The 26,511-nt window shown below is 52.4% G+C and overlaps 1 protein-coding gene across 2 annotated transcripts in view; it reads right to left on the bottom strand.

Annotated features, from left to right (window-relative positions):
- Window positions 1–6,580: 6,580 nt before the first annotated feature.
- ECE1 (endothelin converting enzyme 1) overlaps window positions 6,581–26,511 on the bottom strand; it is a 37,542-nt gene continuing 17,611 nt past the window's right edge. Inside the window, exons 1-19 of one of the 2 annotated variants that reach the window (XM_073570164.1) lie at window positions 22,241–22,344; window positions 17,343–17,432; window positions 16,187–16,328; window positions 15,404–15,613; window positions 14,248–14,372; window positions 14,023–14,169; window positions 13,349–13,414; window positions 13,085–13,273; window positions 12,307–12,449; window positions 11,843–11,957; window positions 9,282–9,392; window positions 9,033–9,131; window positions 8,688–8,765; window positions 8,473–8,576; window positions 8,156–8,266; window positions 7,988–8,055; window positions 7,722–7,912; window positions 7,540–7,635; window positions 6,581–7,308 (exon numbers count right to left, since the gene is read on the bottom strand). In XM_073570164.1, the coding sequence (XP_073426265.1) occupies window positions 7,132–7,308; window positions 7,540–7,635; window positions 7,722–7,912; window positions 7,988–8,055; window positions 8,156–8,266; window positions 8,473–8,576; window positions 8,688–8,765; window positions 9,033–9,131; window positions 9,282–9,392; window positions 11,843–11,957; window positions 12,307–12,449; window positions 13,085–13,273; window positions 13,349–13,414; window positions 14,023–14,169; window positions 14,248–14,372; window positions 15,404–15,613; window positions 16,187–16,328; window positions 17,343–17,432 (2,262 nt within the window). In that variant the 5' untranslated portion in view covers window positions 22,241–22,344 and the 3' untranslated portion in view covers window positions 6,581–7,131. Of the gene's footprint in view, window positions 7,309–7,539; window positions 7,636–7,721; window positions 7,913–7,987; window positions 8,056–8,155; window positions 8,267–8,472; window positions 8,577–8,687; window positions 8,766–9,032; window positions 9,132–9,281; window positions 9,393–11,842; window positions 11,958–12,306; window positions 12,450–13,084; window positions 13,274–13,348; window positions 13,415–14,022; window positions 14,170–14,247; window positions 14,373–15,403; window positions 15,614–16,186; window positions 16,329–17,342; window positions 17,433–22,240; window positions 22,345–26,511 lie in introns of those variants that run through there. The other variant, XM_073570163.1, reaches the window with a different exon arrangement.

Genomic DNA, 26,511 nt, shown 5'->3' with positions numbered 1-26,511 from the left:
CCACACGGCCCCACACAGCCTCCCTGCACTATAGAGCTCCACACGGCCCCACACAGCCTCCCTGCAATATAGAGCGCCACACGGCCCCACACAGCCTCCCTGCACTATAGAGCTCCACACGGCCCCACACAGCCTCCCTACACTATAGAGCGCCACACGGCCCCACACAGCCTCCCTGCACTATAGAGCTCCATACGGCCCCACACAGCCTCCCTGCACTATAGAGCGCCATAGGGTCCCACACTGCCTCCCTACACTATAGAGCGCCATACTGCCTCTCACAGCCTCCCTGCACTATAGAGCGCCACACGGACCCACACAGCCTCCCTGCACTATAGAGCGCCACACGGCCCCACACATCCTCCCTGCACTATAGAGCGCCACACGGCCCCACACAGCCTCCCTGCACTATAGAGCGCCACACGGCCCCACACAGCCTCCCTGCACTATAGAGCTCCATACGGCCCCACACAGCCTCCCTGCACTATAGAGCGCCATAGGGTCCCACACAGCCTCCCTGCACTACAGAGCGCCACACGGCCCCACACAGCCTCCCTGCACTATAGAGCGCCACACGGCCCCACACAGCCTCCCTGCACTATAGAGCTCCATACGGCCCCACACAGCCTCCCTGCACTATAGAGCGCCATAGGGTCCCACACAGCCTCCCTGCACTATAGAGCGCCATAGGGTCCCACACAGCCTCCCTGCTCTACAGAGCGCCACACGGCCCCACACAGCCTCCCTGCACTATAGAGCGCCACACGGCCCCACACAGCCTCCCTGCACTACAGAGCGTCACACGGCCCCACACAGCCTCCCTGCACTATAGAGCGCCACACGGCCCCACACAGCCTCCCTGCACTATAGAGCGCTACACGGCCTCACACAGCCTCCCTGCACTACAGAGCGCCACACGGCCCTACACAGCCTCCCTGCACTATAGAGCTCCATACGGCCCCACACAGCCTCCCTGCACTATAGAGCGCCACACGGCCCCACACAGCCTCCCTGCACTATAGAGCGCCATACCGCCCCACACAGCCTCCCTGCCTATTACAGCTGTTCAGCAGTTAAACAGTGCACATCTTGTGTCTCTGGAGCAGAGTTCCAACGCCCTCTCTTTCTCTGTTCTTTGTATATATTTGTATTTCTTCGGATCCTCTGTTACACCTAACGCCGATGGAGAGCTCTCCGCAGTCTTCAGCGCTGCTGTGTAACATCACTTCATTTATCTGTCAGCCTGTAAAGATCTCATCACTACAAGGTTATTAACAAAACCAAAAAACTGCACCGAAATATACACTGGCACATGAGCAAAGTGGCAGAGCCTATTCACACGGCAGCCAGTTCAAAGACAAAACCCAAAAATGAACAAAAACAAAATAAGCACATACCCTACAGTAAGATAATAATACATATAAATAACATAGGACTTAAAGGGGTATTCCCATCTACAAGATCCTACCCAATATGTAGAATGTATGATAATATTATTAGCAAATACCTCCAATTAGAAATGTAGTATAGTTTGTCTGATTCGCCATTTCTCTTTCCTCAGTGCAGCCATTGGAGGACCTTAGGTATCCATGGTTATGACCTCTGATATAATGACAACTAAATATCCAAGGTCCTGCAGGGCCTGCACATGAGGAAAGAAAAATGGTGAATCAGAAAAACTATACTACATTTCTAATTGGAGGTACAGTATTTGCTAATAATAATTTTAATATATAGTGTACATTTTGGTAGGATCTTGGAGATGGGAATACTACTTTAAAAGGATCCTCTCACCAGAAATAACGCTATTCACCTGCAGATACAGGGTTAACCTAATTTCCCCCCACAGCGTTTGGATAAGCGCAGCGGACAGGTTAGTAACAATATTAACTCCGTATCTGCAGTTTAGTAGCTTTTTTCTAGTGACAGGTTCCTTTCAACTCAATTTTGATTTAAAAAAAACAAAATAAAAAAAAAAACAAAAGCCATCCCACCATGGCAAAATGTACCCATCGAGACGGTCCTAACCCATCTGTAGCATTAAAAACCTTACCATGTGTCAAACAACATCAATGTGAATAAGGGGTCGGGGGATATCACCCAACTTTTGTTTCCACTTTCAGTTCAGTTAGGAACTTTCAGCGTTCTGGCACCCCCCTTATCCTCAGGTCAGTCAGGGAACTGCCCCTAGGGTAAGTGGTTGCCGGTCAATGCCAAGGTTTCCAGATACTACCAGGACGCTTCGCTGCCACCAGTTCCTCATTTGATACTAAAACCTATATCGGGTCAGCAACCAACCCAAAGGTAGCGTGATTTGGCGCGGAGTACGTGTCGGTTCGGTCATAGAGCAAGGAGAACGAAGCTAGTAAACTTATAAATTTACGCCAGAAAATATAGGCAGCGTTTACAAAAATACAAAAGCTGTTACAAAAGGAGACAAAATACAGTATGTACAGACAGAAATAAAAGGGATTAAAATAGGAAACTTACAATATCTCAGTCTTACAGGTATGACGTGTTGATAAGGGGAGGGGAGTTCCTAAAGAAAAGATTCAGTCCACTGCATGGATGTTAGCTGTCCTCCCCAGATTCTTAACACGTCTCAAAATGGTTGTTTCTATTTTATGGCTTGCCCATAAACTTAGGAACTCCCACCGTTGTTGGCCTCACAGATGGGTTGTTCCTGGGAGGACCTACTCTGTTGAAAAGTTATTAAAAACTTCTTGCCATATATTTGGCTGGGAACCTCACAGGGTGATTACAGGGGTATTATATTTTCCCCTGCGAATTTACCTTTCATTTGAGACCAAACATGATATGTCTGCGTGTTACTGGGAGGCAGAAATTCATTTCCCAGGTCTGATGGCTGTACCAGCTGCAAAACATTGCCGTGCGTAGTCCTATTTATCCTGAAAATCTACTTTTCCTGTTTCTAGGTTTAATGGGAGTTATTAAATATGACTTTGAGTCTCCCTGTACAACCTCCCTTGTTCCCAGAATATCCCCCTCATCAGTCTCGGAGGTGGGTTTCTCGGCTAGCATCTGAGTGCAGGGCGGTCTGGAACTCCTGGCTGGAGGCAGCCAGCAGTGACATTAAGGTCTTGTCCTCACGGGGACCCTATAGGACCTGCTCTGGTTCACTCATGCTGCTGAGGAGGGTCCAGAAGGCAGGGCGTTACCTGTATTCTGGGCACTCTGACTGCAGGTGACAGTGCCTATATAGGCAGTCTCCCCGGGGAATACCACAGTCCCCTCAGCCTGCTTGGCTATGGGTACTACCTCAAAGCAGTTATCATTGGCCTGGTCACCTTTTGTGGCACTGGTCAGTTGCACGGACTCACCTGCTTCATGTGCATCTCCCCATTTCCCTTAGCACCGACGTTTGCTCCTGTTAGGGGTTCCTCAGCAATATCAACCCGCAGCGTGACGTGGCTGAGTACTCCTGTACCATCAGATAAAGCATGCACATTCACATCATTAACATTACCGACAGGACCCGATCGGGGAGGGGCGTTAGGACATAATACACAAGCATCCTCCCCAAATCAGTTCCCAACAAAATAAAAAGCAGCAGTCAGGGTTTTCACCGGGTTAATCTCTTCAGGGGGCACCAGTTCAGGTCGGATGAGAGTTAATTTAGCCCAGGTGTCCTTGAGGCCTATGGTGACACTGCAAATTTTCACAGGCCCTCCCAACCGCCCCACCCACAAAGAGAACTGCTGCATTAGACCCTGAGGCCTTGGCTGGTGGGCTCTTCTTCTCTGGACAAGCGGTGCTGAGATGTCCAGTCCGACTGCAGAAATAACACTTGCATCAGATGCAGGCCTGGCGGTAGCAAAGGGAACAAGGCCTCCGGAGGGTCGACTGGCAGGGCGGCTGGGAGATGACTTGCCCCCTTTCCAGCTGGTGGTGACCGTACTGGCTATCGGGCACTCTGCAGCGATGGTGGTATGTATATCACCAGTCCCAGGCCGGCAATCCACACAAACCTCCGATCCGTCACTGCCAGGGTTCCCCCAATAGCGTCAGGACACTACGCTGCCACCAGTTTGTTTGATACCAAGACTTTTATCGGGTCAGGAACCAACCCAAAGGTAGCGTGATTTGGCACGCAGTATGTGTTGGTTTGGTCACAGAGCAAGGAGAACGAAATTAATAAATTTATACGTTTACTCCAGAAAATATAGGCAGTGTTTACAAAAATACAAGAGATGTTACAAAAGGAAACATACAGTATGTACAGAGAAATAAAGGGATTGAAATAGGGAATTTACTATATCTCAGTCACAGGTATGATGTGTCGATAAGGGGAGAGCCATCCCAAAGAAAAGATTGTCCACAACATGGATGTTAGCTGTCTTCCCCCAGGTTCTAAACACGTCTCAAAATTGTTTTCTCTTTTATGGTTTGCCCATAAACTTAGAACTCCCACCTTTGTTGACCTCACATACGGGTTGTTGCCACAGGACCTCCTATTTTCCAAATGTATTAAAAGGTTCTCCTAGCCATATATTTGGCTGGGAAGCTCACAGGGGCATTATATTTTCCCCTGCAAATTTATCCTTTTGAGACCAAACATGTGTCTGCGTGTTACTGGGAGGCAGAAATTCATTTCCCAGGTTTCTGATGGCTGTACCGGCTGAAAAACCTTGCCGTCCATAGTCCTATTTATCCTGAAAATCTATTTTTCCTGTTTCTAGTTTTAACGGGAGTTATTAACTTTGACTTTGAGCATTGTAGGATAAAGACAAAAGAATGGTTTGGAGGGAAAAGACAAAAAAAAAAAAAAAAAAAAAAAAAAAATCCCACACTTAACTGGCCATAGTAATAAAAGTGACCACCTGCTGAAGGGAGGGGGGAGTGGATAGAATTTCACAGAGGCAGACTAATGGGGGCTGCAGCAGTGAGGGGATCACTTGTGATCTTGGTCTTTCAGAAACCAATATGGGGGGGGGGGGGGGGGCGGCAACAGGCAGCTCTGAATGTCTACCTAGGACAAAGGGCAACGCAGGACAGGGTCTGACTGAGGGCCACTGTCTATGGGAGGCAATACAGATGAGACACTTCACTTGGAAATGGGGCCAGACCCCGTTTATACATAGATTACAGCCAAACCAAAGAAATTAGATTGATGTCAGTGGTGGAAACAAAATATTGTTTCTAATAACGTGTGAGTGAGAAATGTAGGCGGTGTACCCCCATCCCCTCTGTACCCTGCAGTCCACACTGTTGTAGGCGATGTACCCCCCGTGCCCTGCGTTCCGCCCAGCTGTAGGCGGTGTACCCCCCCCTCTCCATGCCCTGCGGTCAGCCCAGCTGTAGGTGGTGCACCCCTCCCCCCTCCATGCCCTGAGGTCCACCCAACTGTAGGCGGTGTACCCCCTGTGGTACGTTTGGCTGTATGAAGAACCTCCTCCGTCATCTGCAGTATTCTCGGCTGTACATGGTACACATGGCAGAGAGGCGTTTCATGGAAGTGCTGAACATAATCATGGAGGGACAGAGCACGCACCTGCCATCATATGCTGGGACTCCATCATGGCCAGTAGCCACACACTATGACCCAGCACCACCCACTCCGTGGCTTCTTGTGAGGTGAAGTCAGGAAAACGTTGCCATGTTCTGCTGATGCCGCATGGCTGGGAAAGGCAATGTGACACCTCCACTGGCACAATACACAATGGTGGACACATGACATCCTCCTCAGGAACACACAACTGACAGGAAGCACTGTGGTAAAAAAGGAAAGCTGGGCTCTGATTGGTTGTTACAGATTTGTTTTACTGTAAACATTGTCCTGCATCTTCCCCAGAAGCGGCGATAGGGGCCCTGGGTTACCGCACTATCAGGGGCCCTGGGGAAACTCCCAGGCGAGCAGAACTCTCCACATATCAGGCATCAGGTTACACGTACTGTATTGGCAATATCACGGGAGAGTGCCACCACATGTTCTAGGTGCATGAACTAGATGACCCAGAATGTCACAGCAGGTCAAGCCTGTGTGCTGAGTGTGACTGGAGGATAAGGTATGGGAAGCAGATTTTTGCTTGTTGTGCCTGCAGCAGGCATCTCACATGGGCGTGCCTTCCGTGGACGGGAAGTTGCCTTCTCTGTGGCATCTGACCATTAGGGACCGTTCTACAGCAGCCTCCGTTCTGGAATGGGCGTACTATAGATCACACTGCCGCCATCTGTCTCCAATAATCTTTTTCCTGCACTCACATTCCTGGGTACAATCAGGAGCAGATGTCTGGCCTCAGAGCATGCTGGGAACTAGGTCATGTGACTACTTAGTTTCTGATATTATGTTGCCGCTATAAAATCTCTGCTTGCTGTTACTGACTTCCACACGGCCACTGTCAGTAATTATCTGCAGCTATACAGATGCTGTCCGGCAGCTGCCCCTGGATAGGACACGCTGTACATTCACTGGCAGCAAGCAGAGAACATGGCAATCACCATAGGTGTGAATCCGGTTTGTTACTATGGGTGATACCACTTTGAATTCCATGTATCAGTAAGGACTGTGCTCTCAATGTGGAGGAGGCGGCGCAGGAAGAAGAGGAGGCACAAGCGGAAATACAAAGCAGAACCTTGTTTATTAGGCACCGGGTGATAGAAGATTCCAGATTTCTATAAAAATAGGCAAAAATTACATGAGTAGGAGCCACGGAGCAGATCGCGGCACACGACATCTGAACAGTGATTAGAACAGGTGTGTAATAACGACCGTAGCCACGGCGGTATAAATACATACAAAAGACACATATATACAAATGGCATTATATACACTGGGTGCAGCGATGGTGCCGACCTCTGGAAACATGGTAGCACATCTAGTGGAAATCCCAACATCTCAGCATGGCCCCTTAGCTGCTGTGCATTATAGGGGTACAGATTCAGAGACCCCCATACACTGGGCAATGCCCCTACACATGAAGCTGGGGGTTGGCAGCGATACGGACAGTATAAAGGTGCATAGTAGTTTGTGTTTAGTGCACGGAAATAGCCGACAGTCAGAAAGTGGAAAGTGATGCTACAGGTTTAAGAGACCTCCCAGGTCAGCCATTACTGTAAACGATGCCTTCCCCCTCAGCCTCCTGTCCATGGTTTCATAGTGATCCCCATGGATCACCAGACTTCACATTTCTTCAGTGGGTTCATTGGAGCGCCGTCCGGACACTGGAAATGTCTGGAGAATTCTCGGGAGTTGGAGACTGAGCCAATGACGCGATAGCGGGATGGACTATGGGGGTCGGTGATGATACCTTCATGAGAGCTCTCTGGGGTCCGCACCGAACACCAGACCTGGAGCAAGATCACCAGCAAGGGTTTAATTACAGGTGAGCAGGAACCACAACCAGCAACTTCAGCACCAAAACCTACTGGCACCAAGATACCAGACTTGCTGATTCTGTTACTAATGGAAACAATCATCCTTCAGTGCACAGATGTATGCAATATGAGAGGGGACCCCTGGTAATGCAGTAATACCCCACATGAAGCAACACGACATCTAGTGTTAGGAATGAGTCTTACCTGAGCAAAGCCGACAAAAAAGAGCTGATCATTGGTGAGACCGAGAGACGGCAGCACCTGCTCCTCACCATGCGCCTTCACCCAGTTCTGGTACGCCTGCAAGAGATCCACACTGGCTAAGTGGCCTGGACGCCCCACACAGCGGCACAGGAGCAGCGCACAGACGCCCCGCGCAGCCTTACCCTGTAAGCGGCTTTCAGCCCCCCGTTGTCTGCAATGTTCTCCCCCAGCGTGTGCTTCCCGTTCACGGCCTCACCGTTCACCTTATACCTGCTGTACTGCTCAGTGACGCACTCTGTCTGCTTTTTGAAGGCCTCCACAGATGAGTTCTTCCACCAGGGCCGCAGGTTCCCATTCTTGTCGTACTCTCGGCCTGAGCAGGAAAACAGCGAGATTATGTGGAGATCGGCGGCAGAGGTCCGAGCACACAGTGGCCACAGCAACGCACCTTGGTCATCAAATGCGTGAGTCAGCTCATGGCCCATCACAACGCCAATGCCTCCGAAGTTCAGCGCCCTATGGTAAAGAATGAATGCAGACAAAGATAGCGGCCATTAAAAGTCAGAGGGTGCATTACGCTGCCCTCACACTCCAGACTATTTGATATGAGTCTTACGTGGGTGAGGAGCTGGTGTAGAACGGGGCCTGCAGAATTCCTGCTGGGAACACAATGTCATTCTTGGTAGGAGAATAGTAGGCGTTGACTGTAGGGGGCGTCATACTCCACCTGAAATACAAGTGTAAGTAGTAATGTAATACCACAGTCCTCCACATGGGAGAGCAGCAGCCGGTGTGAGCTGTAGACAGGTTCCACATTTTAGACAAGACCTCATCGACCTGCAGTCACCGTGGGGTTGTAGTGTGACGGCAGTGAGGCCTGACATACCACATACCTCTGCTATCCCGCCCCCCCCCCCCCCCCCCATTACTCACTGATCTTTATTGGGCGGTTTGCGCAGTTGATCAGCGGTCACCCTTGCTGAGAAGTTGTAAAACATCATAACGTTCTCAAAGTAGAGGTCCGACGTCACTTCATACTGGAAGACAAGACAGCGGGGAGGGGGTTAATGTCTGACCAATGACCCAGAGGAACCCCAGCCAGAACGGCACAAGTCACTGCAACCCACGTGACGTCCAGGAGCACTCACATCATTAAACACCTTGTCCAGCTCCTTGGGGTCCATGATGAAATTGGGATACCCAATCATATCATAGATGGCTTCAGCCTGGTAAGAAGAGATGAGACGCAATGAGTGGCATGGGGCGGCACTACAACTCATAGCCACCCAGGAAAGAGGGCGGCACTACAGGCCATGGTTGCCTGGGAAAGCAGGGGGCACTACAGCCCACAGCAGACTTAAAGTTTTCTGCCAAGGCCTCAAGCAGCTTACCCAAGAAGGTGGGGTCAGTAACTTTGCCCCTACATCTCTGATCCCAAACTCCACCTGCCCACCCTTTAGGCCTGTTAACCGAGAAATAGATGGCCCCCTAACCTTCTCTTTGGCAGCCTTGCGGGTGTCCTCATCCATCCAACTCAGCATCTGCAGACTCTCCTCAAAGGCGTTCTTTATCCCCCGAATCATCTGCACAGCCTGCGGACACGGTTAGGTGTGAGCGCTCACATGATCTACATGGCGAGGTGGCAGCGCCGTCACTGATCAGACATTGGAAGCTCAGGGATGGAGGCATACCCCCATCATCCAGCAGGCCAGTAGTCCTAGTTGCCCCCCACTACTACTTACTCTGATTTTGCTGCTGTTGGCAAAGGTGGACTTGACGAACATGGCCCCGAGAGCGAAGCCGAGGTTGTTGTCTGTGTCAGCTATGCAAAACTTCCAGCGAGGGGTGCAGGTCTGAGGACGAAAATGGGTGATAAGTCACAGCAGGAAGAGATGGCGGCCACAAGAGGCCAGGCGGGCACCATGTCATAGCAGCAGACACCAGTAAACAGGGCGGTACGATCGGTTACAGAGGGTTGGCCAGCACTCCAGACACATCCGCTCTGCATAACATTGTGCTGTACCATTCCTCCGCTAAGCCTCCTGGAAATGCGTTACCATTGAGAAGTCACTACATGATCTAATCAGTTCTGCCAAAGTAATGTTAACACCCAGTTGTCAATTTTATAAATATATTTTCATGAGAAACAAGAGCAGAACACAGCTCCATGGATGGACCCGACAGTTGGAAGCACGCACTGATACGGTGGGGGCGCCCTCACGTGGCTCAGCGTCCTGCGTCTACAAGCCACGTAGTGCAGTGTACAGGAAGCATTGGACACTGGGAGATTCGGCCCCCCAGGGTAACAGCACGGGCACCACTCATCCCTGTGATAACGATGTACAGCTGCCTATTCTCCCACAATGCAGTGCGGCTTTGCAGTCCTCCCTCAGTGTACGGGGCCCTACAGCCAGGAACCAGCTGTGACACCAGTCACATTCAGGAAATGTCTGCCCTGATACTGAAGACCCCCACTGCGTCCTGTCCCAGCGCCCACACTTCCTGCAAATAGCTGCGCCTTACTGACCCGATGTGACCATCACAGGACTCAAGTCACATCCAAAGCTGCAGTCAGACCAGCCACATACAGGGGTTAGACAAAATAATGGAAACACCTAACGTTTTGGCATCATAATCTTCGAACATGTTATAAATATGCAAACCGTGACATATGGTAATGTTTTGTAGTGGATTCGTGTTATGTGATATGTGTATGTAAATTAACTGTTTGTTTTGCAGAATTGTAAGAACATTGACGAGAACCCGATACCAATGGCAGACCTCTCGGATTTTCAAAGACGCCAAATTGTCGGTGCTTGTATGGCAGGCGCTAGTGTAACAGAAAGTGCCCGAATGCTTGTAATGACTGCGTTTGAACGAAGGAAAAATGTCTGCAGCAAAGCACAGGTCCGGCCAAAAGTCGAAGTTGACTGAGAGAGACCGTCGGACTCTAAAGCGAATTGAGAGGATCCCAAGATCACGGCTCCGAATATCACTGCTGAGCTCAATGAATACCTACAGAACCCAGTTTCCACGAAAACTGTTCATCGGGAGCTGCACAAACCTGGATTCCACAGAAGAGCTGCAATTAGAAAACCGCTGCTCAATGACAAATGTTTCCAAGTGTTTAGAGTGGTGCAGAAACCTCCAGAATTGGTCCCTCGAGCAGTGGAAACATGTGATGTTCTCAGACGAATCATAGTTTACCCTCTTTCCGACCTAGTGCAATTTTGGAGACAGCCGAAAGAAGCATTCCATCCAGACTGCCTTCTCCCAAACATAAAACATGGTGGAAGTTCTGTGATGATTTGGGGTATTTCGTGGAGATCCACCAGGCCAATGATATCCCTTCATGGAAGAATTAACAACCGCGATTATTTAGGCGACCAAGAGCATCCTATGGTTCAAGCACTGTTGCCGGAGGGGAACGCCATCTTTCAGGGTGATAATGCAACCAATTCATACAGCTAGAATCGTTAAAGCATGGCATGAGGAACATTGTAATTAAGTTGAGCATCTCATCTGGCCCCCACAATCCCCAGACCTCAACACTGGGCATTTATGGCCGATTTTAGAGATTCAAGTTAGACGTCGATGTCCGCCACCATAGTCGCTCAAAGAACTGGAGGGTGTTTTAACTGAAGAATGGGCTACAATTCCTTTGGAAACAATTCACGCCTTGTATGAATCCACGGTGGCTCAGTGGTTAGCGCTGCAAGGCTGGAGTCCTGGTTCGAATCCCACCAAGGACAACATCTGCAAGGAGTTTGTATGTTCTCCCTGTGTTTGCGTGGGTTTCCTCCGGGTACTCCGGTTTCCTCCCACATTCCAAAGACATACTGCTAGGGAATTTAGATTGTGAGCCCCATCGGGGACAGTGATGATAATGTGTGCAAACTTACAGTTAATACAGCACTGCAGAATATGTTAGCGCATAATAAATAATAATAATAATAATAATATTATTCCTCGGATAATTAAGGCTGTAATCGCTGCAAAAGGTGGACCTACACCATATTAAACTAACTTTTGTTGAGGTTTCCATTATCTTGTCCAACCCCTGTATATTGCATTCTAGGAATGTAGTTTTCACCCAGTATAAGGCAACACAGCAGAATTAGAATTGTAGCTCTGGATGTGACTAGTGTCCTGAGATGCACACACCTCATCTAAGTCACAGCTCCTCCCTGCCCCCATTTGGACGACTCCCTACCCACCCCCAGGTCCTGCTCCTTCTTGGTTCTGCACCCCAGCCCCCAGGTCTCATAGCTTGTTGTTTCTATACACCTCCCCCAGTCCGCACCTTCTTGGTTCCGTACATCACTTCGATGAACTTCTCCTCAGCATCCTGGAAGCGCAGGTCCAGTAATAAGCTAGTCTTCCGCACCAGGTTCCACATCATGTAGTTATTCAGGATCCTGCAAAGAAAAGTTAATTGTAGGCAGAAGGGAAATCCAAAAGATGTACACCCCCCCCCCCCCCCCCCCCCCAAGGAAAGGTTGGTTGACAGCCAATATGGCTGCCACAATGCCTACCAGGAGCTGCAATCTGGGAAGTTTTGCATCAATCATTAATTATACAGATTTGGCATCCAGGTGACTGGGAAATCTGGCTGACAACAAACATGGCCAGTCACCGCTCACAGTTGCCAAACTGCTTTCTTACATTTAACTGTTCTCTATATTCCTGCATAATGCAACAATCCGAGCCCAGAGGAGCGGCAGCAGCCATGCTGGTTGTCAGCAGGCATCACGTCGCACTTCCTACCTCTTGTCCGTGCGGTTTATGAGGTCGGACACTTCTTGCAGATATTCCTTGGCGTAAACCACCACAGGTTCAGTCTCATTGATTTCTACAGGATGGAAAACTGTTCGGAGGAAGGAGAGCCAGTCGACCACGGGCACCAGATCCTGTAGAAAACAAGGGGTGGCTGCTGTGGTAAGTGCTGCCGACATCACAACTCCAGAGATGATGGGTGTCTGGGACCCCAACTACCCACATCTGGGCCGAAGCCTCCCAGTCGTATGTTTAGGCTATGTGCACACGTAGTTTTTTCGGTGTGCGGATTTTGGAGAGAAAACCGCAGGACAAAAGTCCTGCGGTTTATCTGTGATTTTACACCTCATAATGGATGAGGTGTAAAACTGCAGCGTTTCTGCACCAAACAATTGACATGCTGCGGATTGTAAAGCGTGGAAAAATCTGCAGCATGTGCACAGCGTTTTTTAATTTCCATAGGAAATAAAGGTACTGTACAACGCAGCAGAATCTGCTGTGGACCCGCAGCTGCAGAAACGCTGCAGAACCGCAGCAGAATCCACACCGTGTGCACATACCCTTACACTGACAGCAGCTAAGTGGGCAGGGCTATGCAGGTGATTGACAGCACCCTCAACAAAACACCCTCCACCATGGACCACCTAACTCAGGAGACAATGGAAGAGATGTACACGCTGGGCCAGAGACATGGACGCACGGCAGTGCATTGGGGTCAGAGTAGGTCTCTGATCAACTAACCCAGTGTTTAAGGCGATCTGGTGCATACCTTGAGCTCGGCAGCGGTGATCTTGTGGTAGATCAGCTCCTCATCTCGTCGCTTCTCTTGGGGGATGGTGATGTTGGCCAGGGCGGTTTCCAAATCCAGGATCTCCTCCATCTGCACCCGTGTGCTGTTCTCCTCACCCCCCAGCAGGATCCCCAGCTGTACCATGAAGTTCAGATACCCAGTGAGGACCTGATGAGCAGATGACCGGCACAGATTAGCCCCCCGATGCAGAGCAGAAGCAGGACGGGGGGGTTGTGTTCTCACCTTCTCGTTGGCCGTTTTATTCAGGTAGTACTCCCGGGATGGCAGCCCCAGACCAGACTGGTCTATCTGAGGGAAGAGAGGGCAAACACGCCATAAGTACAAGATGGGGTCAGGGGCTCATTACTGCAGCACAGATCAGCTCCCCCAGTATCAGATGCAGTGTTCCAGTCACCTCCAGAGCTGCAGTACAATTGTACTGGTATCTGGTCAGTCACCTGCTGACCACTGATGGTGAAGCCTCTATTGGGGGGGGGGGGGGGGGTCTTCAGAGCTGCAATTAATCATAATTAGTAATTTCCGGAGCTACATTCAGTGTTCCATTACGTCTCTTACACTCCAATCACCTCCAGGGCTGCAGTCACCAGTGTCCTTTCCAAATGCTGCAGATGCACTGGTGAAATTTTATAAGAATGAGAGTAAACCGTGGTCACAGCTCTAAATGTAGCTAAAGTAGAAGACAGACCAGTAACTACAGCTCTGGAGAAGAGTGAAGCAGTAGACAATATAACAGCAAAGTTAGGGATTACAGCTCTGGAGGTGACGAGAGCACAAGACCATATAACAGCAACACAGGAATTGCTGCTCTGGAGGTGACAAGAACAAGACACTATAACAGCAAAGCAGGGATTGCAGAGCTTAAGACGCTACATTGCACATCTGCAGCGGCTCCACACCTGGATGATGTTGCTGTTGGAGTTCTTTGAGTCGGCGCTGACAAACACTGAGAAGAACGGGGAGATTCGATAATAAGCAGTGACTGCCTGCAGCGTCTCCTGGAAGTTCTCCTTATCCCAGGGTCCAGTGATGTTCCAGCCTCCGAGCTGTGAGGAGAGATCAGATGTCAGCAGTTGCACAACCAGAGGGCCCCCCCAACCCAGCGGCCCCCCACACAGTCCTACCTTCCCGATCAGCTGCTGCAGCGGTTTGGCCCCCAGCTCTTCGATCTTTGACTCGTTCAGACAGGCCTGGTAATATCTCTGTGCCTTGTGCTCAGCCGCGCTGCTGAAGTTCATGGTGGTGTTTTCTGTGGTCAGAAATGGGTCATTTACACCCGATGCCCAGACCAGTCGGCACTGCTCCTTTGCCTTCCAGGGGTCTTCACATTCCTGCATGATGCAGCTGGACAACCCCTCAAATGGGGGGGTGGGGGGGAAGTGGATCCGCACAGAAGCCAGTGCTGTCAGTCCCAGCAGAGGCCTCCAGGGCTCCCCAGTTTAAGAACAGGGGTCTACACAGCACTGGCCTATGTTCTAGCAGCAAGTCAGCCTCCAAATTACTAATCCCCTTTAAGAGCAGATCTCACAACCTAGATCAGGGGGGCTCAGGGATCCTGAATGCCATGACCCATCCACATATCCTCTGGTGAAGCGGATGTCCCTTTAATTACCCTCCCCCACACAAGGCAGCACTATATGACGTGACACTCTGGTGACCATTATACAAAAGCTGAACACTTGTCACCCAGGAGCGTGCACCCACCTGATTAGAACATGGGGCAGTCAGACCCCAAACACTAGGGCCTCCACACCAACCGCAGTGTGTAAACATCCCCTTATCTAGGGGATGACGGCAGCCCAGCGGGGAAGGGGAGCCCAACACTAACCCTGAAGGTCATAGCCAGATCTGCACTGCAGAGAGCTAGAGGCTCCTCAGGGTTATACCAGGCAAAGCATTAACATCCAAGGTGGTGGAGACAAAAGGCCCCCCCACTATAGGGTGTGGGGGGCATTTCTCACCCCCGGTTAATACTGGACTGTATGCCAATAACCCATGCTCAGACTATTGGCAATTGGAGCATTTACATCTCAGAGTGTACAGTGTTGTCTATGGTGGGCACGGGGGAGACGCAGCATATCAGGGGGTTAAATAGGCTCTGACGAGCAGCAGGGGGGGAGGGGGGGGGGTTACATAATTTGTGGCACTATGGACAGGGCATGTCAGCAGTCCCAGAACTAATTGGATGTCAGTGTCCCAGTTCCCACCCGTCCAGCAGGGAGGAGCACAGGACAGGGGTCTCTGACGTTAGGCAAGCCCACCGACACGGGCGTCACTCACCCAGCAGATGCTTCATCACGGCCTGGTTGTGCTCCCACAGCTCGTTGAAGGTCCCCCAGCGAGAGTGGCCGTCTGGGACAGGATTGGCCTTCATCCATCCCCCACAGGCGTAGCTATAGAAGTCCTGGCAGGGGTCCACGGTGGGGTCCAGGGAGCGCAGGATGGAGCTGGTCACTGAGATGCAGGATTCCGACAGGCAGGTGCGATGATCTGCAGAAGACGCCGGATTGAGCAATAATCAAGGCATCCACCTTCCAGTTACTACAGCCCTTACAGCCACACTGGGCACCTATAGTGGGGGAGGGGAGGCACCAATGTCAGCCACGAGGCTCTGGTGTCACGTCCTGTGGGAGGGGGGGCACTGACAGCAGCGAGCTAAGGACCCTTCACATTCTACAGCCACCCCCCCCCCCCCCCGAAGCTGGGGTGGGGATGAGTCCATAGCCGATTGACATCTTCATACACCCCAGAACTTGAATATTTTCACTTAAGGGCCAGTGAGTTTAACCCTCTGATATAGCAACTTATTGCTGTCAGTGGGAGGCAGCTAGTCTATCCAGAGGATGAAACCGCACTTCTACACTGCAACAAACCCTCAGCTGTGACCGCTGTTACAATCCTCAGCTCACCCGCATGGATACTTCACAGCTGAGGGTTTTCTTGCAGTGTTTGGACAGGATGCAGTTTTAGTGACATTGTTTGTCCACACTGACAGCAGAGGATAGGAGTCCTCTAGACCCCTGCAGATCAGGTCATTTACATAGGACTGCCGACAGGACTCACTCTTGCGATACTGGATGGCCAGGGACAGAAGACAGGCCAGCAGGCTGACAGCAAGGATGGCGACCAGCACCAGCAGCCTCTTCTCCACGTGCGTCCGCTCCGTCCAGCAGCCGCTGCGGTGCCGTCCTCCGCGCAAAGTCACCTGCGGATGAGAACATGTAAAGATGGTGGCAACAAACAGGAACAGATCTCACATTCCGGCCAGTGCCACTGTAACCCCCGCCCTGCCAGAGCAAGCTGGGTGACAAAGGCACCCACACAGGAGCACAGTGCCCCCTGAGGTCACCCCACACATGGCGCCAACACATGTAAGACGAGATGTGGGAGTTGTTCACCTTGTTTAGATAACGGATTAGGAAGATCAGGAGACGAGCCAGAGAAAACCCATGACGAGAAAAGCAAACAGCCCATCCTAGGACCCTGGGGGGGGCTAGAGCCTGTGGCTCATGGGGGTCCAGAGTGGAAAAGCCACAATCCAGTCATCAGGACCAGAGCCTGCAGCTGACAGAGGTCTGGGGTGGAGTAGCCACGAACTGATAGTCAGGACCAGTCTGTGACTGACAGGGGTCTAGAGTGGAGTAGCGCACAGCATGTGACAGCTCAGCCGCCCATTACTCTCCAGAGCTATACGCAGTGCTACCATCCCTTCCATTCCAGGATAAGGGGTTAATCCCACTCTACCTGCAGGCGGACTGGCTCACATTGTGTTTCTGGTTGGGTGACACATCTGGAATGTGAAACATCTGCGCACACCCAGCTCCACCAGGCCGTGCTCCCCTCCCCCCGACACTCGTCCCTGGAACTTACAGTCTACCACATCAGAAGCTGGGAGGAAAGCTATACCAAGGTCTGCTCCATCAGAGGTACATGGAGCGAACAGCAAGGGGCTGGATGCAGACAGATTCAACATGTGCAGAGCACACGATAGACCCTACAATACGGGGCACCCAACAAACTACAGATGCCAGGACTGAGGACACAGCAGAGGCAGACACCCCCCCCCCCCCCCATGGCTGCTCACATTCAGACACCAATCTCTTCCCTGGAGCAAACACTGAGGAACAGATTGCAAGCTCTACAGCCCAGAGCCTTGCATTGCGGCAGCTGCTCAATAAGATCACACTGCTGTAGACCCCCTCATCTGCAGATCCCTTACCTGCACTCCACCAGGGTACACCTCACGCTCAGGAACAGGATCCACCAGATCCTCCTCATCATCCAGAGTGGCTCTCTTGTAGGAAGACATCTGAAAGGTGAAATGTGCAACTGAGTCTCTGAGAACCTCCATGTGCTGGCACCTGAGGGGGCAGTGAGGGTCCTAAGCCCAGAACCCACATCCCCAGACCACCTTCCTGCTCCTCCAGCCCTGCATCTCCACTGTCCCAGGATCAGATCCCAAGCCAAACAAGAGCAGCTGCAGCTCCCGGACCACCCACAGCAAGGAAGCCCCTTATGTAAGGCCTATCTGCACCCCATGCAGGGGCACATGACGCAACCAGGGGGCACATACTTCTCTACGCTGTCAACTCTGCCCCCGGCCAGCAGGGAACTCTGTATTTTTATCTTGACTCTGCACCTCCCTCCTTCCTGCCATTATTGACTCAGCAGCCACTCACAATGAGGGAGGGGAGGCAGCATTAACCCCCCCCCACCCTATGCCAGGAGCAAGGAGGAGCTCCAGCCACACAGGAAGAGGCCACAGACTGCTCCACAAGGCCCCCCCCATAACCCACTACTACCCCCTCATCAGCACAGGTGTACACTGACTGCACCAGCAGAACAGTGAGTGCAGCTCTGGGATAATACAGGATGTAACTCAGGATCAGTAGTCACTGTGTACATATTGAGTTACATCCTGTATTAGGGTGGTTTCACATTAGTGTTCTTGTGTGCAGCGTTTGCGGCGCATCCATGCGCCCCCATCTTTAACATGGGGGCGCATGGTCTTGCGTTTGCACACGTTCGTATCCGCTTTTGTGCACGTGTTTTTTAGTCATATCCACCTTTGCACTCCAGACGCAACATGCTGCATTTTTGGGTGCGCCGAAATTTGTCAAAAAAACGCATGCGCACGCCTGCGTTTTGATGAACATGCGTTTTTGTTGTAAAAATGTGTAGACACTGGGTTTACCATAAAGAACGAAAGCGCCAAAAAAAATGCAAACGCACGCAAAAACGCATGAGTTTTTTGCATGCGCACAATGCGCTGCGCACAGCAGCACTAATGTGAAACCAGCCTTATACCTCAGGGCTGCACTCACTATTCTGCTGGTGCAGTCACTGTATAAATATTATTTATTTATATAGCGCCAACATATTCCTCAGCGCTTTACAGTTTAACAGTTTCAAAACACAAGTCATAAGTAACAAAGTTAGCAATACAATGATTAAAGTAAAATAAGCCGCCCCTGCTCGTGAGAGCTTACAATCTACAATGAGGTGGGGGAGATACAAAGTACAGGTGTGTATTTACAGTCATATGTTAAAGTTTGGGCACCCCTATTAATGTTAACCTTTTTTCTTTATAACAATTTTGGTTTTTGCAAGAGCCATTTCAGTTTTATATATCGAACAACTGATGGACTCAGTTATATTTCTGGATTCAAATGAGGTTTATTGTACTAACAGAAAATGTGCAATCTGCATTTTAACAAAATTTGACTGGTGCAAAATTATGGGCACCTCAACATAAAAGTGACATTAATATTTCGTAGATCCTCCTTTTGCAAAAATAACAGCCTCTAGTCGCTTCCTGTAGCTATTAATGAGTTCCTGGATCCTGGATGAAGGCATTTGTGACCATTCCTGTTTACAAAACAATTCCAGTTCAGTTTCATGGTCTCCGAGCATGGACAGCAGGCTTCAAATCATCCCACAGATGCTCAATGATATTCAGGTCTGGGGACTGGGATGGCCATTCCAGAACATTGTAATTGTTCCTCTGCATGAATGCCTGAGTAGATTTGGAGCGGTGTTTTGGATCATTGTCTTGCTGAAATATCCATCCCCTGCGTAACCTCAACTTCGTCACTGATTCTTGCACAATAGTCAAGAATCTGCTGATACTGAGTTGAATCCATGCGACCCTCAACTTTAACAAGATTCCCGGTGCCGGCATTGGCTACACAGCCCCAAAGCATAATGGAACCTCCACCAAATTTTACTGTGGGTAGCAAGTGTTTTTCTTGGAATGCTGTGTTTTTTAGCCTCCATGCATAACACCTTTTTGTATGACCAAAAAACTCAATCTTTGTTACATCAGTCCACAGGACCTTCTTCCAAAATGTAACTGGCTTGTCCCAATGTGCTTTTGCATACCTCAGGCGACTGTTTGTGGCGTGCTTGCAGAAACGGCTTCTTTCGCATCACTCTCCCATACTGTACCAGTTATGACTTGTATTGTTTAAGATTATTGTACTTGTTTTTATGTATACCCCTCCTCACATGTAAAGCACCATGGAATAAATGGCGCAATAATAATAATAATAATAATAATAATAATAATAATAATAATAAAGCTTCTCCTTGTGCAAAGAGCGCTGTATTGTTGACCGATGCACAGTGACACCATCTGCAGCAAGATGATGCTGCAGGTCTTTGGAGGTGGTCTGTGGATTGTCCTTGACTGTTGTCACCAGTCTTCTCTGCCTTTCTGATATTTTTCTTGGCCTGCCACTTCTGGGCTTAACAAGAACTGTACCTGTGCTCTTCCATTTCCTTACTATGTTCCTGACAGTGGAAACTGACAGGTTAAATCGGAGACAACTTTTTGTATCCTTCCCCTGAAAAGCAATGTTGAATAATCTTTGTTTTCAGATCATTTGAGAGTTGTTTTGAGGAGCCCATGATGCCACTCTTCATAGGAGAATCAAATAGGAGAACTACTTGCAAGTGGCCACCTTAAATACCTTTTCTCATGATTTGATACACCTGGCTATGAAGTTCAAAGCTCAATGAGGTTACAAAACCAATTTAGTGCTTCAGGAAGTCAGTAAAAAGTAGTTAGGAATGTTCAAATCAAGAAAATGAAAAGGGTGCCCATACTTTTGCACCGGTCAAAATTTTGTTTAAATGCAGATTGCACATTTTCTGTTAGTACATTAAACCTCATTTGAATCCAGAAATATAACCGAGTCCATCAGTTATTAGATATATGAAACTGAAATAGCTGTTGCAAAAACCAAAATTGTTAAAGAAAAAAGGTTAACATTAATAGGGGTGCCCAAACTTTTACATATGACTGTACAATGATGTATTTACAGTGATGGTCCAGCCATCGTGAGGGATGGAGATAGTGAATGGGCTACACATGCACACTTACACATAAAATGAATAATGTGTACATACATTACTGATCCTGAGTTACATCCTGTATTATACCCCAGAGCTGCACTCACTATTCTGCTGGTGCAGTCACTGTGTACATACATTACTGATCCTGAGTTACATCCTGTATTATTCTCCAGTGCTGCACTCACTATTCTGCTGGTGCAGTCACTGTGTACATACATTACTGATCCTGAGTTACATCCTGTATTAGACCCCAGAGCTGCACTCACTATTCTGCTGGTGAAGTCACTGTGTATATACATTACATTAGTGAGCGCAGCTCTGGAGTATAATACAGGATGTAATTCAGGATCAGTAATGTAATGTATATACACAGTGACTTCACCAGCAGAATAGTGAGTGCAGCTCTGGGGTATAATACAGGATGTAACTCAGGATCAGTAATGTAATGTATGTACACAGTGACTGCACCAGCATAATAGTGAGTGCAGGTCTGGGGTATAATACAGGATGTAGCTCAGGATCAGTAATGTATGTACACAGTGACTGCACCAGCAGAATAGTGAGTGCAGCTCTGGAGGATAATACAGGATGTAACTCAGGATCAGTAATGTAATGTATGTGTACACAGTGACTGCTCCAGCAGAATAGTGAGTGCAGCTCTGGAGTATAGTACAGGATGTAACTCAGGATCAGTAATGTAATGTATGTACACAGTGACTGCACCAGCAGAATAGTGAGTGCAGCTCTGGAGTATAGTACAGGAGGTAACTCAGGATCAGTAATGTAATGTATGTACACAGTGACTGCACCAGCAGAATAGTGAGTGCAGCTCTGGAGTATAGTACAGGATGTAACTCAGGATCAGTAATGTAATGTATGTACACAGTGACTGCACCAGCAGAATAGTGAGTGCAGCTCATGTTTACAGTATGGAATTCTCTCCTGTCCATGAATGTGGTGGTTGGGGGGGGGATTGAGGCACCTTCCTCCCTAGCACATGTGAATTCCTACACCTCTTGCTGCTATTACAAGGGAATTGGGGCCAAGACAAAAGTTTTTTACCCAGCAGGGACCCAGGGATCATCAGCGCCTGTGGCCGGATTACTTTCAGCTGATCGGCTTCCATCCTGATCCATTATGATGGAATTAGCCGCTCGTTACTTTTCTTATTAAGCCCTTTTCTCCTGTGATTTCCTGCTGGCATCGCCACATGGCCAGGTCCGCCTACAGCAGGGGGACCCTCACTGATACCAGAGGAATGCAAACATGATGCTACACGCAGGTGGTGAGGTAGCATGGAGCCATCACCCCACACTGAACTCTGGGTACCGCCAGAAAAGAGGAAGAGTGCCACAGGCTGTACCCCATCACATCTACAGAGCCCCCAACAGTGAGGCCAGCGATAGTGTGAGCAGTCACAGGACAACAGACTGCCGACATTACAACACAACTGCAGGATGGGGGGAATAAGGGGGGGCTCACAAGCCGCACAGAGGGAATAAGGGGGGGCTCACAAGCCGCACAGAGGGAATAAGGGGGGGGCTCACAAGCCGCACAGAGGGAATAAGGGGGGGCTCACAAGCCGCACAGAGGGAATAAGGGGGGGCTCACAAGCCGCACAGAGGGAATAAGGGGGGGCTCACAAGCCGCACAGAGGGAATAAGGGGGGGCTCACAAGCCGCACAGAGGGAATAAGGGGGGGCTCACAAGCCGCACAGAGGGAATAAGGGGGGGGGGGGGGTCTCTTCAGCTGTTCCTCACCTCGCGAGTCCGCGGTGTACCCGGCCTCCCGGGTGTGAGCAGCGCCGTATTGCGGGGTGTCGTATTCCGGGGTGTCGCGCTCTCAGGTGCAAGAGCCGCTTCTCGCCCCGCCCAGCTGACAGCCTGACCAATAAGCTGCGCTGGAGCCTCTCGCGGCGCTGTGGGTCGTCAGAAGCCGCTCGGTGACGTCACTGGGGGTTGCACGCGGGGATTTTTTTGGGGTGTTTTTCTCGCCTTGAGTGGGCAGATTCTCCGGTGGGCGATGAGGGGCGGAGTGGGGGTGTGAGCGAGCTCCTATTCACCGGCTGCAATCAGAGAGCCCGAGCGGAGCACAGGACCCGAAGCGGGGCGCGGCGGCGGGTGGTCAGAGGGACCCAGGACACCGACATGCCGCGGACAACACCCCCACACTGCACTACAGGGGCCACAGCCGAGTGGTTAAGGAGGGTCCCGGCTGTCACTGGCTCTGAGGCCCCCCGGGCGGGGGGGAAACACCGTGGCACCATGCAGCCAGATGTGCTGCACATAGTTCTGCTCCAGCCACGACGCAGGTGGAGCCCAGAGCTGACTGCAGCCATCCACATGTATCCAGTCCCATCAGCAGAGGCTGTGACCTGAGGTATCCAAGTCGCCATGTGATACCGCCTGCCGAGCTGTCAATCCAATCGCACGAGATATTCCACAGTAGCCAGCGACGGCTTGCTCCATTATTTCTGGAATCACCTGCGAGGACCGTGACTTAGGGGGCAGGACAGAGGAGTCTGGTCACTGGTCATAGGAGCCGGACGGTCCCCAAATGGCTACAGTCACGACAGGTGGAGAGGTCAGCAGTACCGTGTCCATGCAAATGGTTATCGCCCCTAGAAGTCACTGGCACTGATACCGACCACATCAGGGCGGGACAGAGCACAGCGCCATATAGAGAGCGACCCCCCCACCAACACCAGGGCGGGACAGCGCACAGCGCCATATAGAGAGCGACCCCCCCACCAACATCAGGGCGGGACAGCGCCATATAGAGAGCGCCCCCCCCCCCCCCCCCCCCCCCCAACATCAGGGCGGGACAGCGCACAGCGCCATATAGAGAGCGACCCCCCCACCAACATCAGGGCGGGACAGCGCACAGCGCCATATAGAGAGCGCCCCCCCCAACATCAGGGCAGGACAGCGCACAGCGCCATATAGAGAGCGACCCCCCCACCCCCCAACATCAGGGCAGGACAGCGCCATATAGAGAGCGACCCCCCCACCAACATCAGGGCGGGACAGCGCACAGCGCCATATAGAGAGCAACCCCCCCCCCCCCCCAACATCAGGGCAGGACAGCGCCATATAGAGAGCAACCCCCCCCAACATCAGGGCAGGACAGCGCACAGCGCCATATAGAGAGCGGCCCCCCCAACATCAGGGCGGGACAGCGCACAGCGCCATAGAGAGCGACCCCCCCACCAACATCAGGGCGGGACAGCGCACAGCGCCATATAGAGAGCGACCCCCCCCAACATCAGGGCAGGACAGCGCCATATAGAGAGCGACCCCCCCAACATCAGGGCGGGACAGCGCACAGCGCCATATAGAGAGCGACCCCCCCACCAACATCAGGGCGGGACAGCGCACAGCGCCATATAGAGAGCGACCCCACCCCCCCAACATCAGGGCAGGACAGCGCCATATAGAGAACGACCCCCCCCCCCCCCCCACCCCAACATCAGGGCAGGACAGCGCCATATAGAGAGCGACCCCCCCCACCAACATCAGGGCGGGACAGCGCACAGCGCCATATAGAGAGCGACCCCCCCCCCCCCCCCAACATCAGGGCAGGACAGCGCCATATAGAGAGCGACCCCACCCCCCCCAACACCAGGGCAGGACAGCGCACAGCGCCATAGAGAGCGACCCCCCCACCAACATCAGGGCGGGACAGCGCCATATAGAGAGCGACCCCCCCCCCCCCCAACATCAGGACAGCGCCATATAGAGAGCAACCCCCCCCCCCCCCCCCAACACCAGGGCAGGACAGCGCACAGCGCCACAGAGAGCGACCCCCCCACCAACATCAGGGCGGGACAGCGCACAGCGCCATATAGAGAGCGACCCCCCCCCCCAACATCAGGGCAGGACAGAGCAGAGCGCCATATAGAGAGCGACCCCCCCCCCCCCCCCACTACCAGGACAGCGCACAGCGCCATAGAGAGCGACCCCCCCACCAACATCAGGGCGGGACAGCGCACAGCGCCATATAGAGAGCGACCCCCCCACCCCCCAACATCAGGGCAGGACAGCGCACAGCGCCATATAGAGAGCGACCCCCCCACCAACATCAGGGCGGGACAGCGCACAGCGCCATATAGAGAGCAACCCCCCCCCCCCCCCCCCCCAACATCAGGGCAGGACAGCGCACAGCGCCATATAGAGAGCGACCCCCCCCCCCCCCCAACATCAGGGCAGGACAGCGCACAGCGCCATATAGAGAGCGGCCCCCCCAACATCAGGGCGGGACAGCGCACAGCGCCATAGAGAGCGACCCCCCCACCAACATCAGGGCGGGACAGCGCACAGCGCCATATAGAGAGCGACCCCCCCCCAACATCAGGGCAGGACAGAGCAGAGCGCCATATAGAGAGCGACCCCCCCCCCCACTACCAGGACAGCGCACAGCGCCATAGAGAGCGACCCCCCCACCAACATCAGGGCGGGACAGCGCACAGCGCCATATAGAGAGCGACCCCCCCACCCCCCAACATCAGGGCAGGACAGCGCACAGCGCCATATAGAGAGCGAACCCCCCACCAACATCAGGGCGGGACAGCGCACAGCGCCATATAGAGAGCGAACCCCCCACCAACATCAGGGCGGGACAGCGCACAGCGCCATATAGAGAGCAACCCCCCCCCCCCCCCCCAACATCAGGGCAGGACAGCGCACAGCGCCATATAGAGAGCGGCCCCCCCCCCAACATCAGGGCAGGACAGCGCACAGCGCCATATAGAGAGCGGCCCCCCCAACATCAGGGCGGGACAGCGCACAGCGCCATAGAGAGCGACCCCCCCACCAACATCAGGGCGGGACAGCGCACAGCGCCATATAGAGAGCGACCCCCCCCCAACATCAGGGCAGGACAGCGCCATATAGAGAGCGACCCCCCCAACATCAGGGCGGGACAGCGCACAGCGCCATATAGAGAGCGACCCCCCCACCAACATCAGGGCGGGACAGCGCACAGCGCCATATAGAGAGCGACCCCACCCCCCCAACATCAGGGCAGGACAGCGCCATATAGAGAACGACCCCCCCCCCCCCCCCCAACATCAGGGCAGGACAGCGCCATATAGAGAGCGACCCCCCCACCAACATCAGGGCGGGACAGAGCCATATAGAGAGCGACCCCACCCCCCAACACCAGGGCAGGACAGCGCACAGCGCCACAGAGAGCGACCCCCCCACCAACATCAGGGCGGGACAGCGCACAGCGCCATATAGAGAGCGACCCCCCCCCCCCCCCCCCCAACATCAGGGCAGGACAGAGCAGAGCGCCATATAGAGAGCGACCCCCCCCCCCCACCACCACCAGGACAGCGCACAGCGCCATAGAGAGCGACCCCCCCACCAACATCAGGGCGGGACAGCGCACAGCGCCATATAGAGAGCGACCCCCCCCCCCCCCAACATCAGGGCAGGACAGAGCAGAGCGCCATATAGAGAGCGACCCCCCCCCCCCCCCAACATCAGGGCGGGACAGAGCACAGCGCCATATAGAGAGCGACCCCCCCCCCCCCCCCCAACACCAGGGCAGGACAGCGCACAGCGCCATTGAGAGGGGCCCCCCTTCCACCAACATCAGGGCGGGACAGCGCACAGCGCCATATAGAGAGCGACCCCCCCCCCCCCCCCCCCCCCCCAACATCAGGGCAGGACAGAGCAGAGCGCCATATAGAGAGCGACCCCCCCCCCCCCCCCCCCCCAACACCAGGGCAGGACAGCGCACAGCGCCATAGAGAGCGACCCCCCCACCAACATCAGGGCGGGACAGCGCACAGCGCCATATAGAGAGCGACCCCCCCAACATCAGGGCAGGGCACAGCGCCATATAGAGAGCGACCCCCCCCCCCAACATCAGGGCAGGACAGAGCAGAGCGCCATATAGAGAGCGACCCCCCCCCCCCCCATCAGGGCAGGGCAGCGCACAGCGCCATATAGAGAGCGACCCCCCCCCCCCCCAACATCAGGGCGGGACAGAGCACAGCGCCATATAGAGAGCGACCCCCCCACCA

Source organism: Dendrobates tinctorius, unplaced genomic scaffold (assembly GCF_039654945.1).
Source record: "Dendrobates tinctorius isolate UK_male_01 unplaced genomic scaffold, ASM3965494v1 ptg000028l, whole genome shotgun sequence".
Taxonomy (NCBI): Eukaryota; Metazoa; Chordata; class Amphibia; order Anura; family Dendrobatidae; genus Dendrobates; species Dendrobates tinctorius.
The sequence above is the reverse complement of the archived record's forward strand: the minus strand, read 5'-3'. Positions and strand labels throughout refer to the sequence as shown.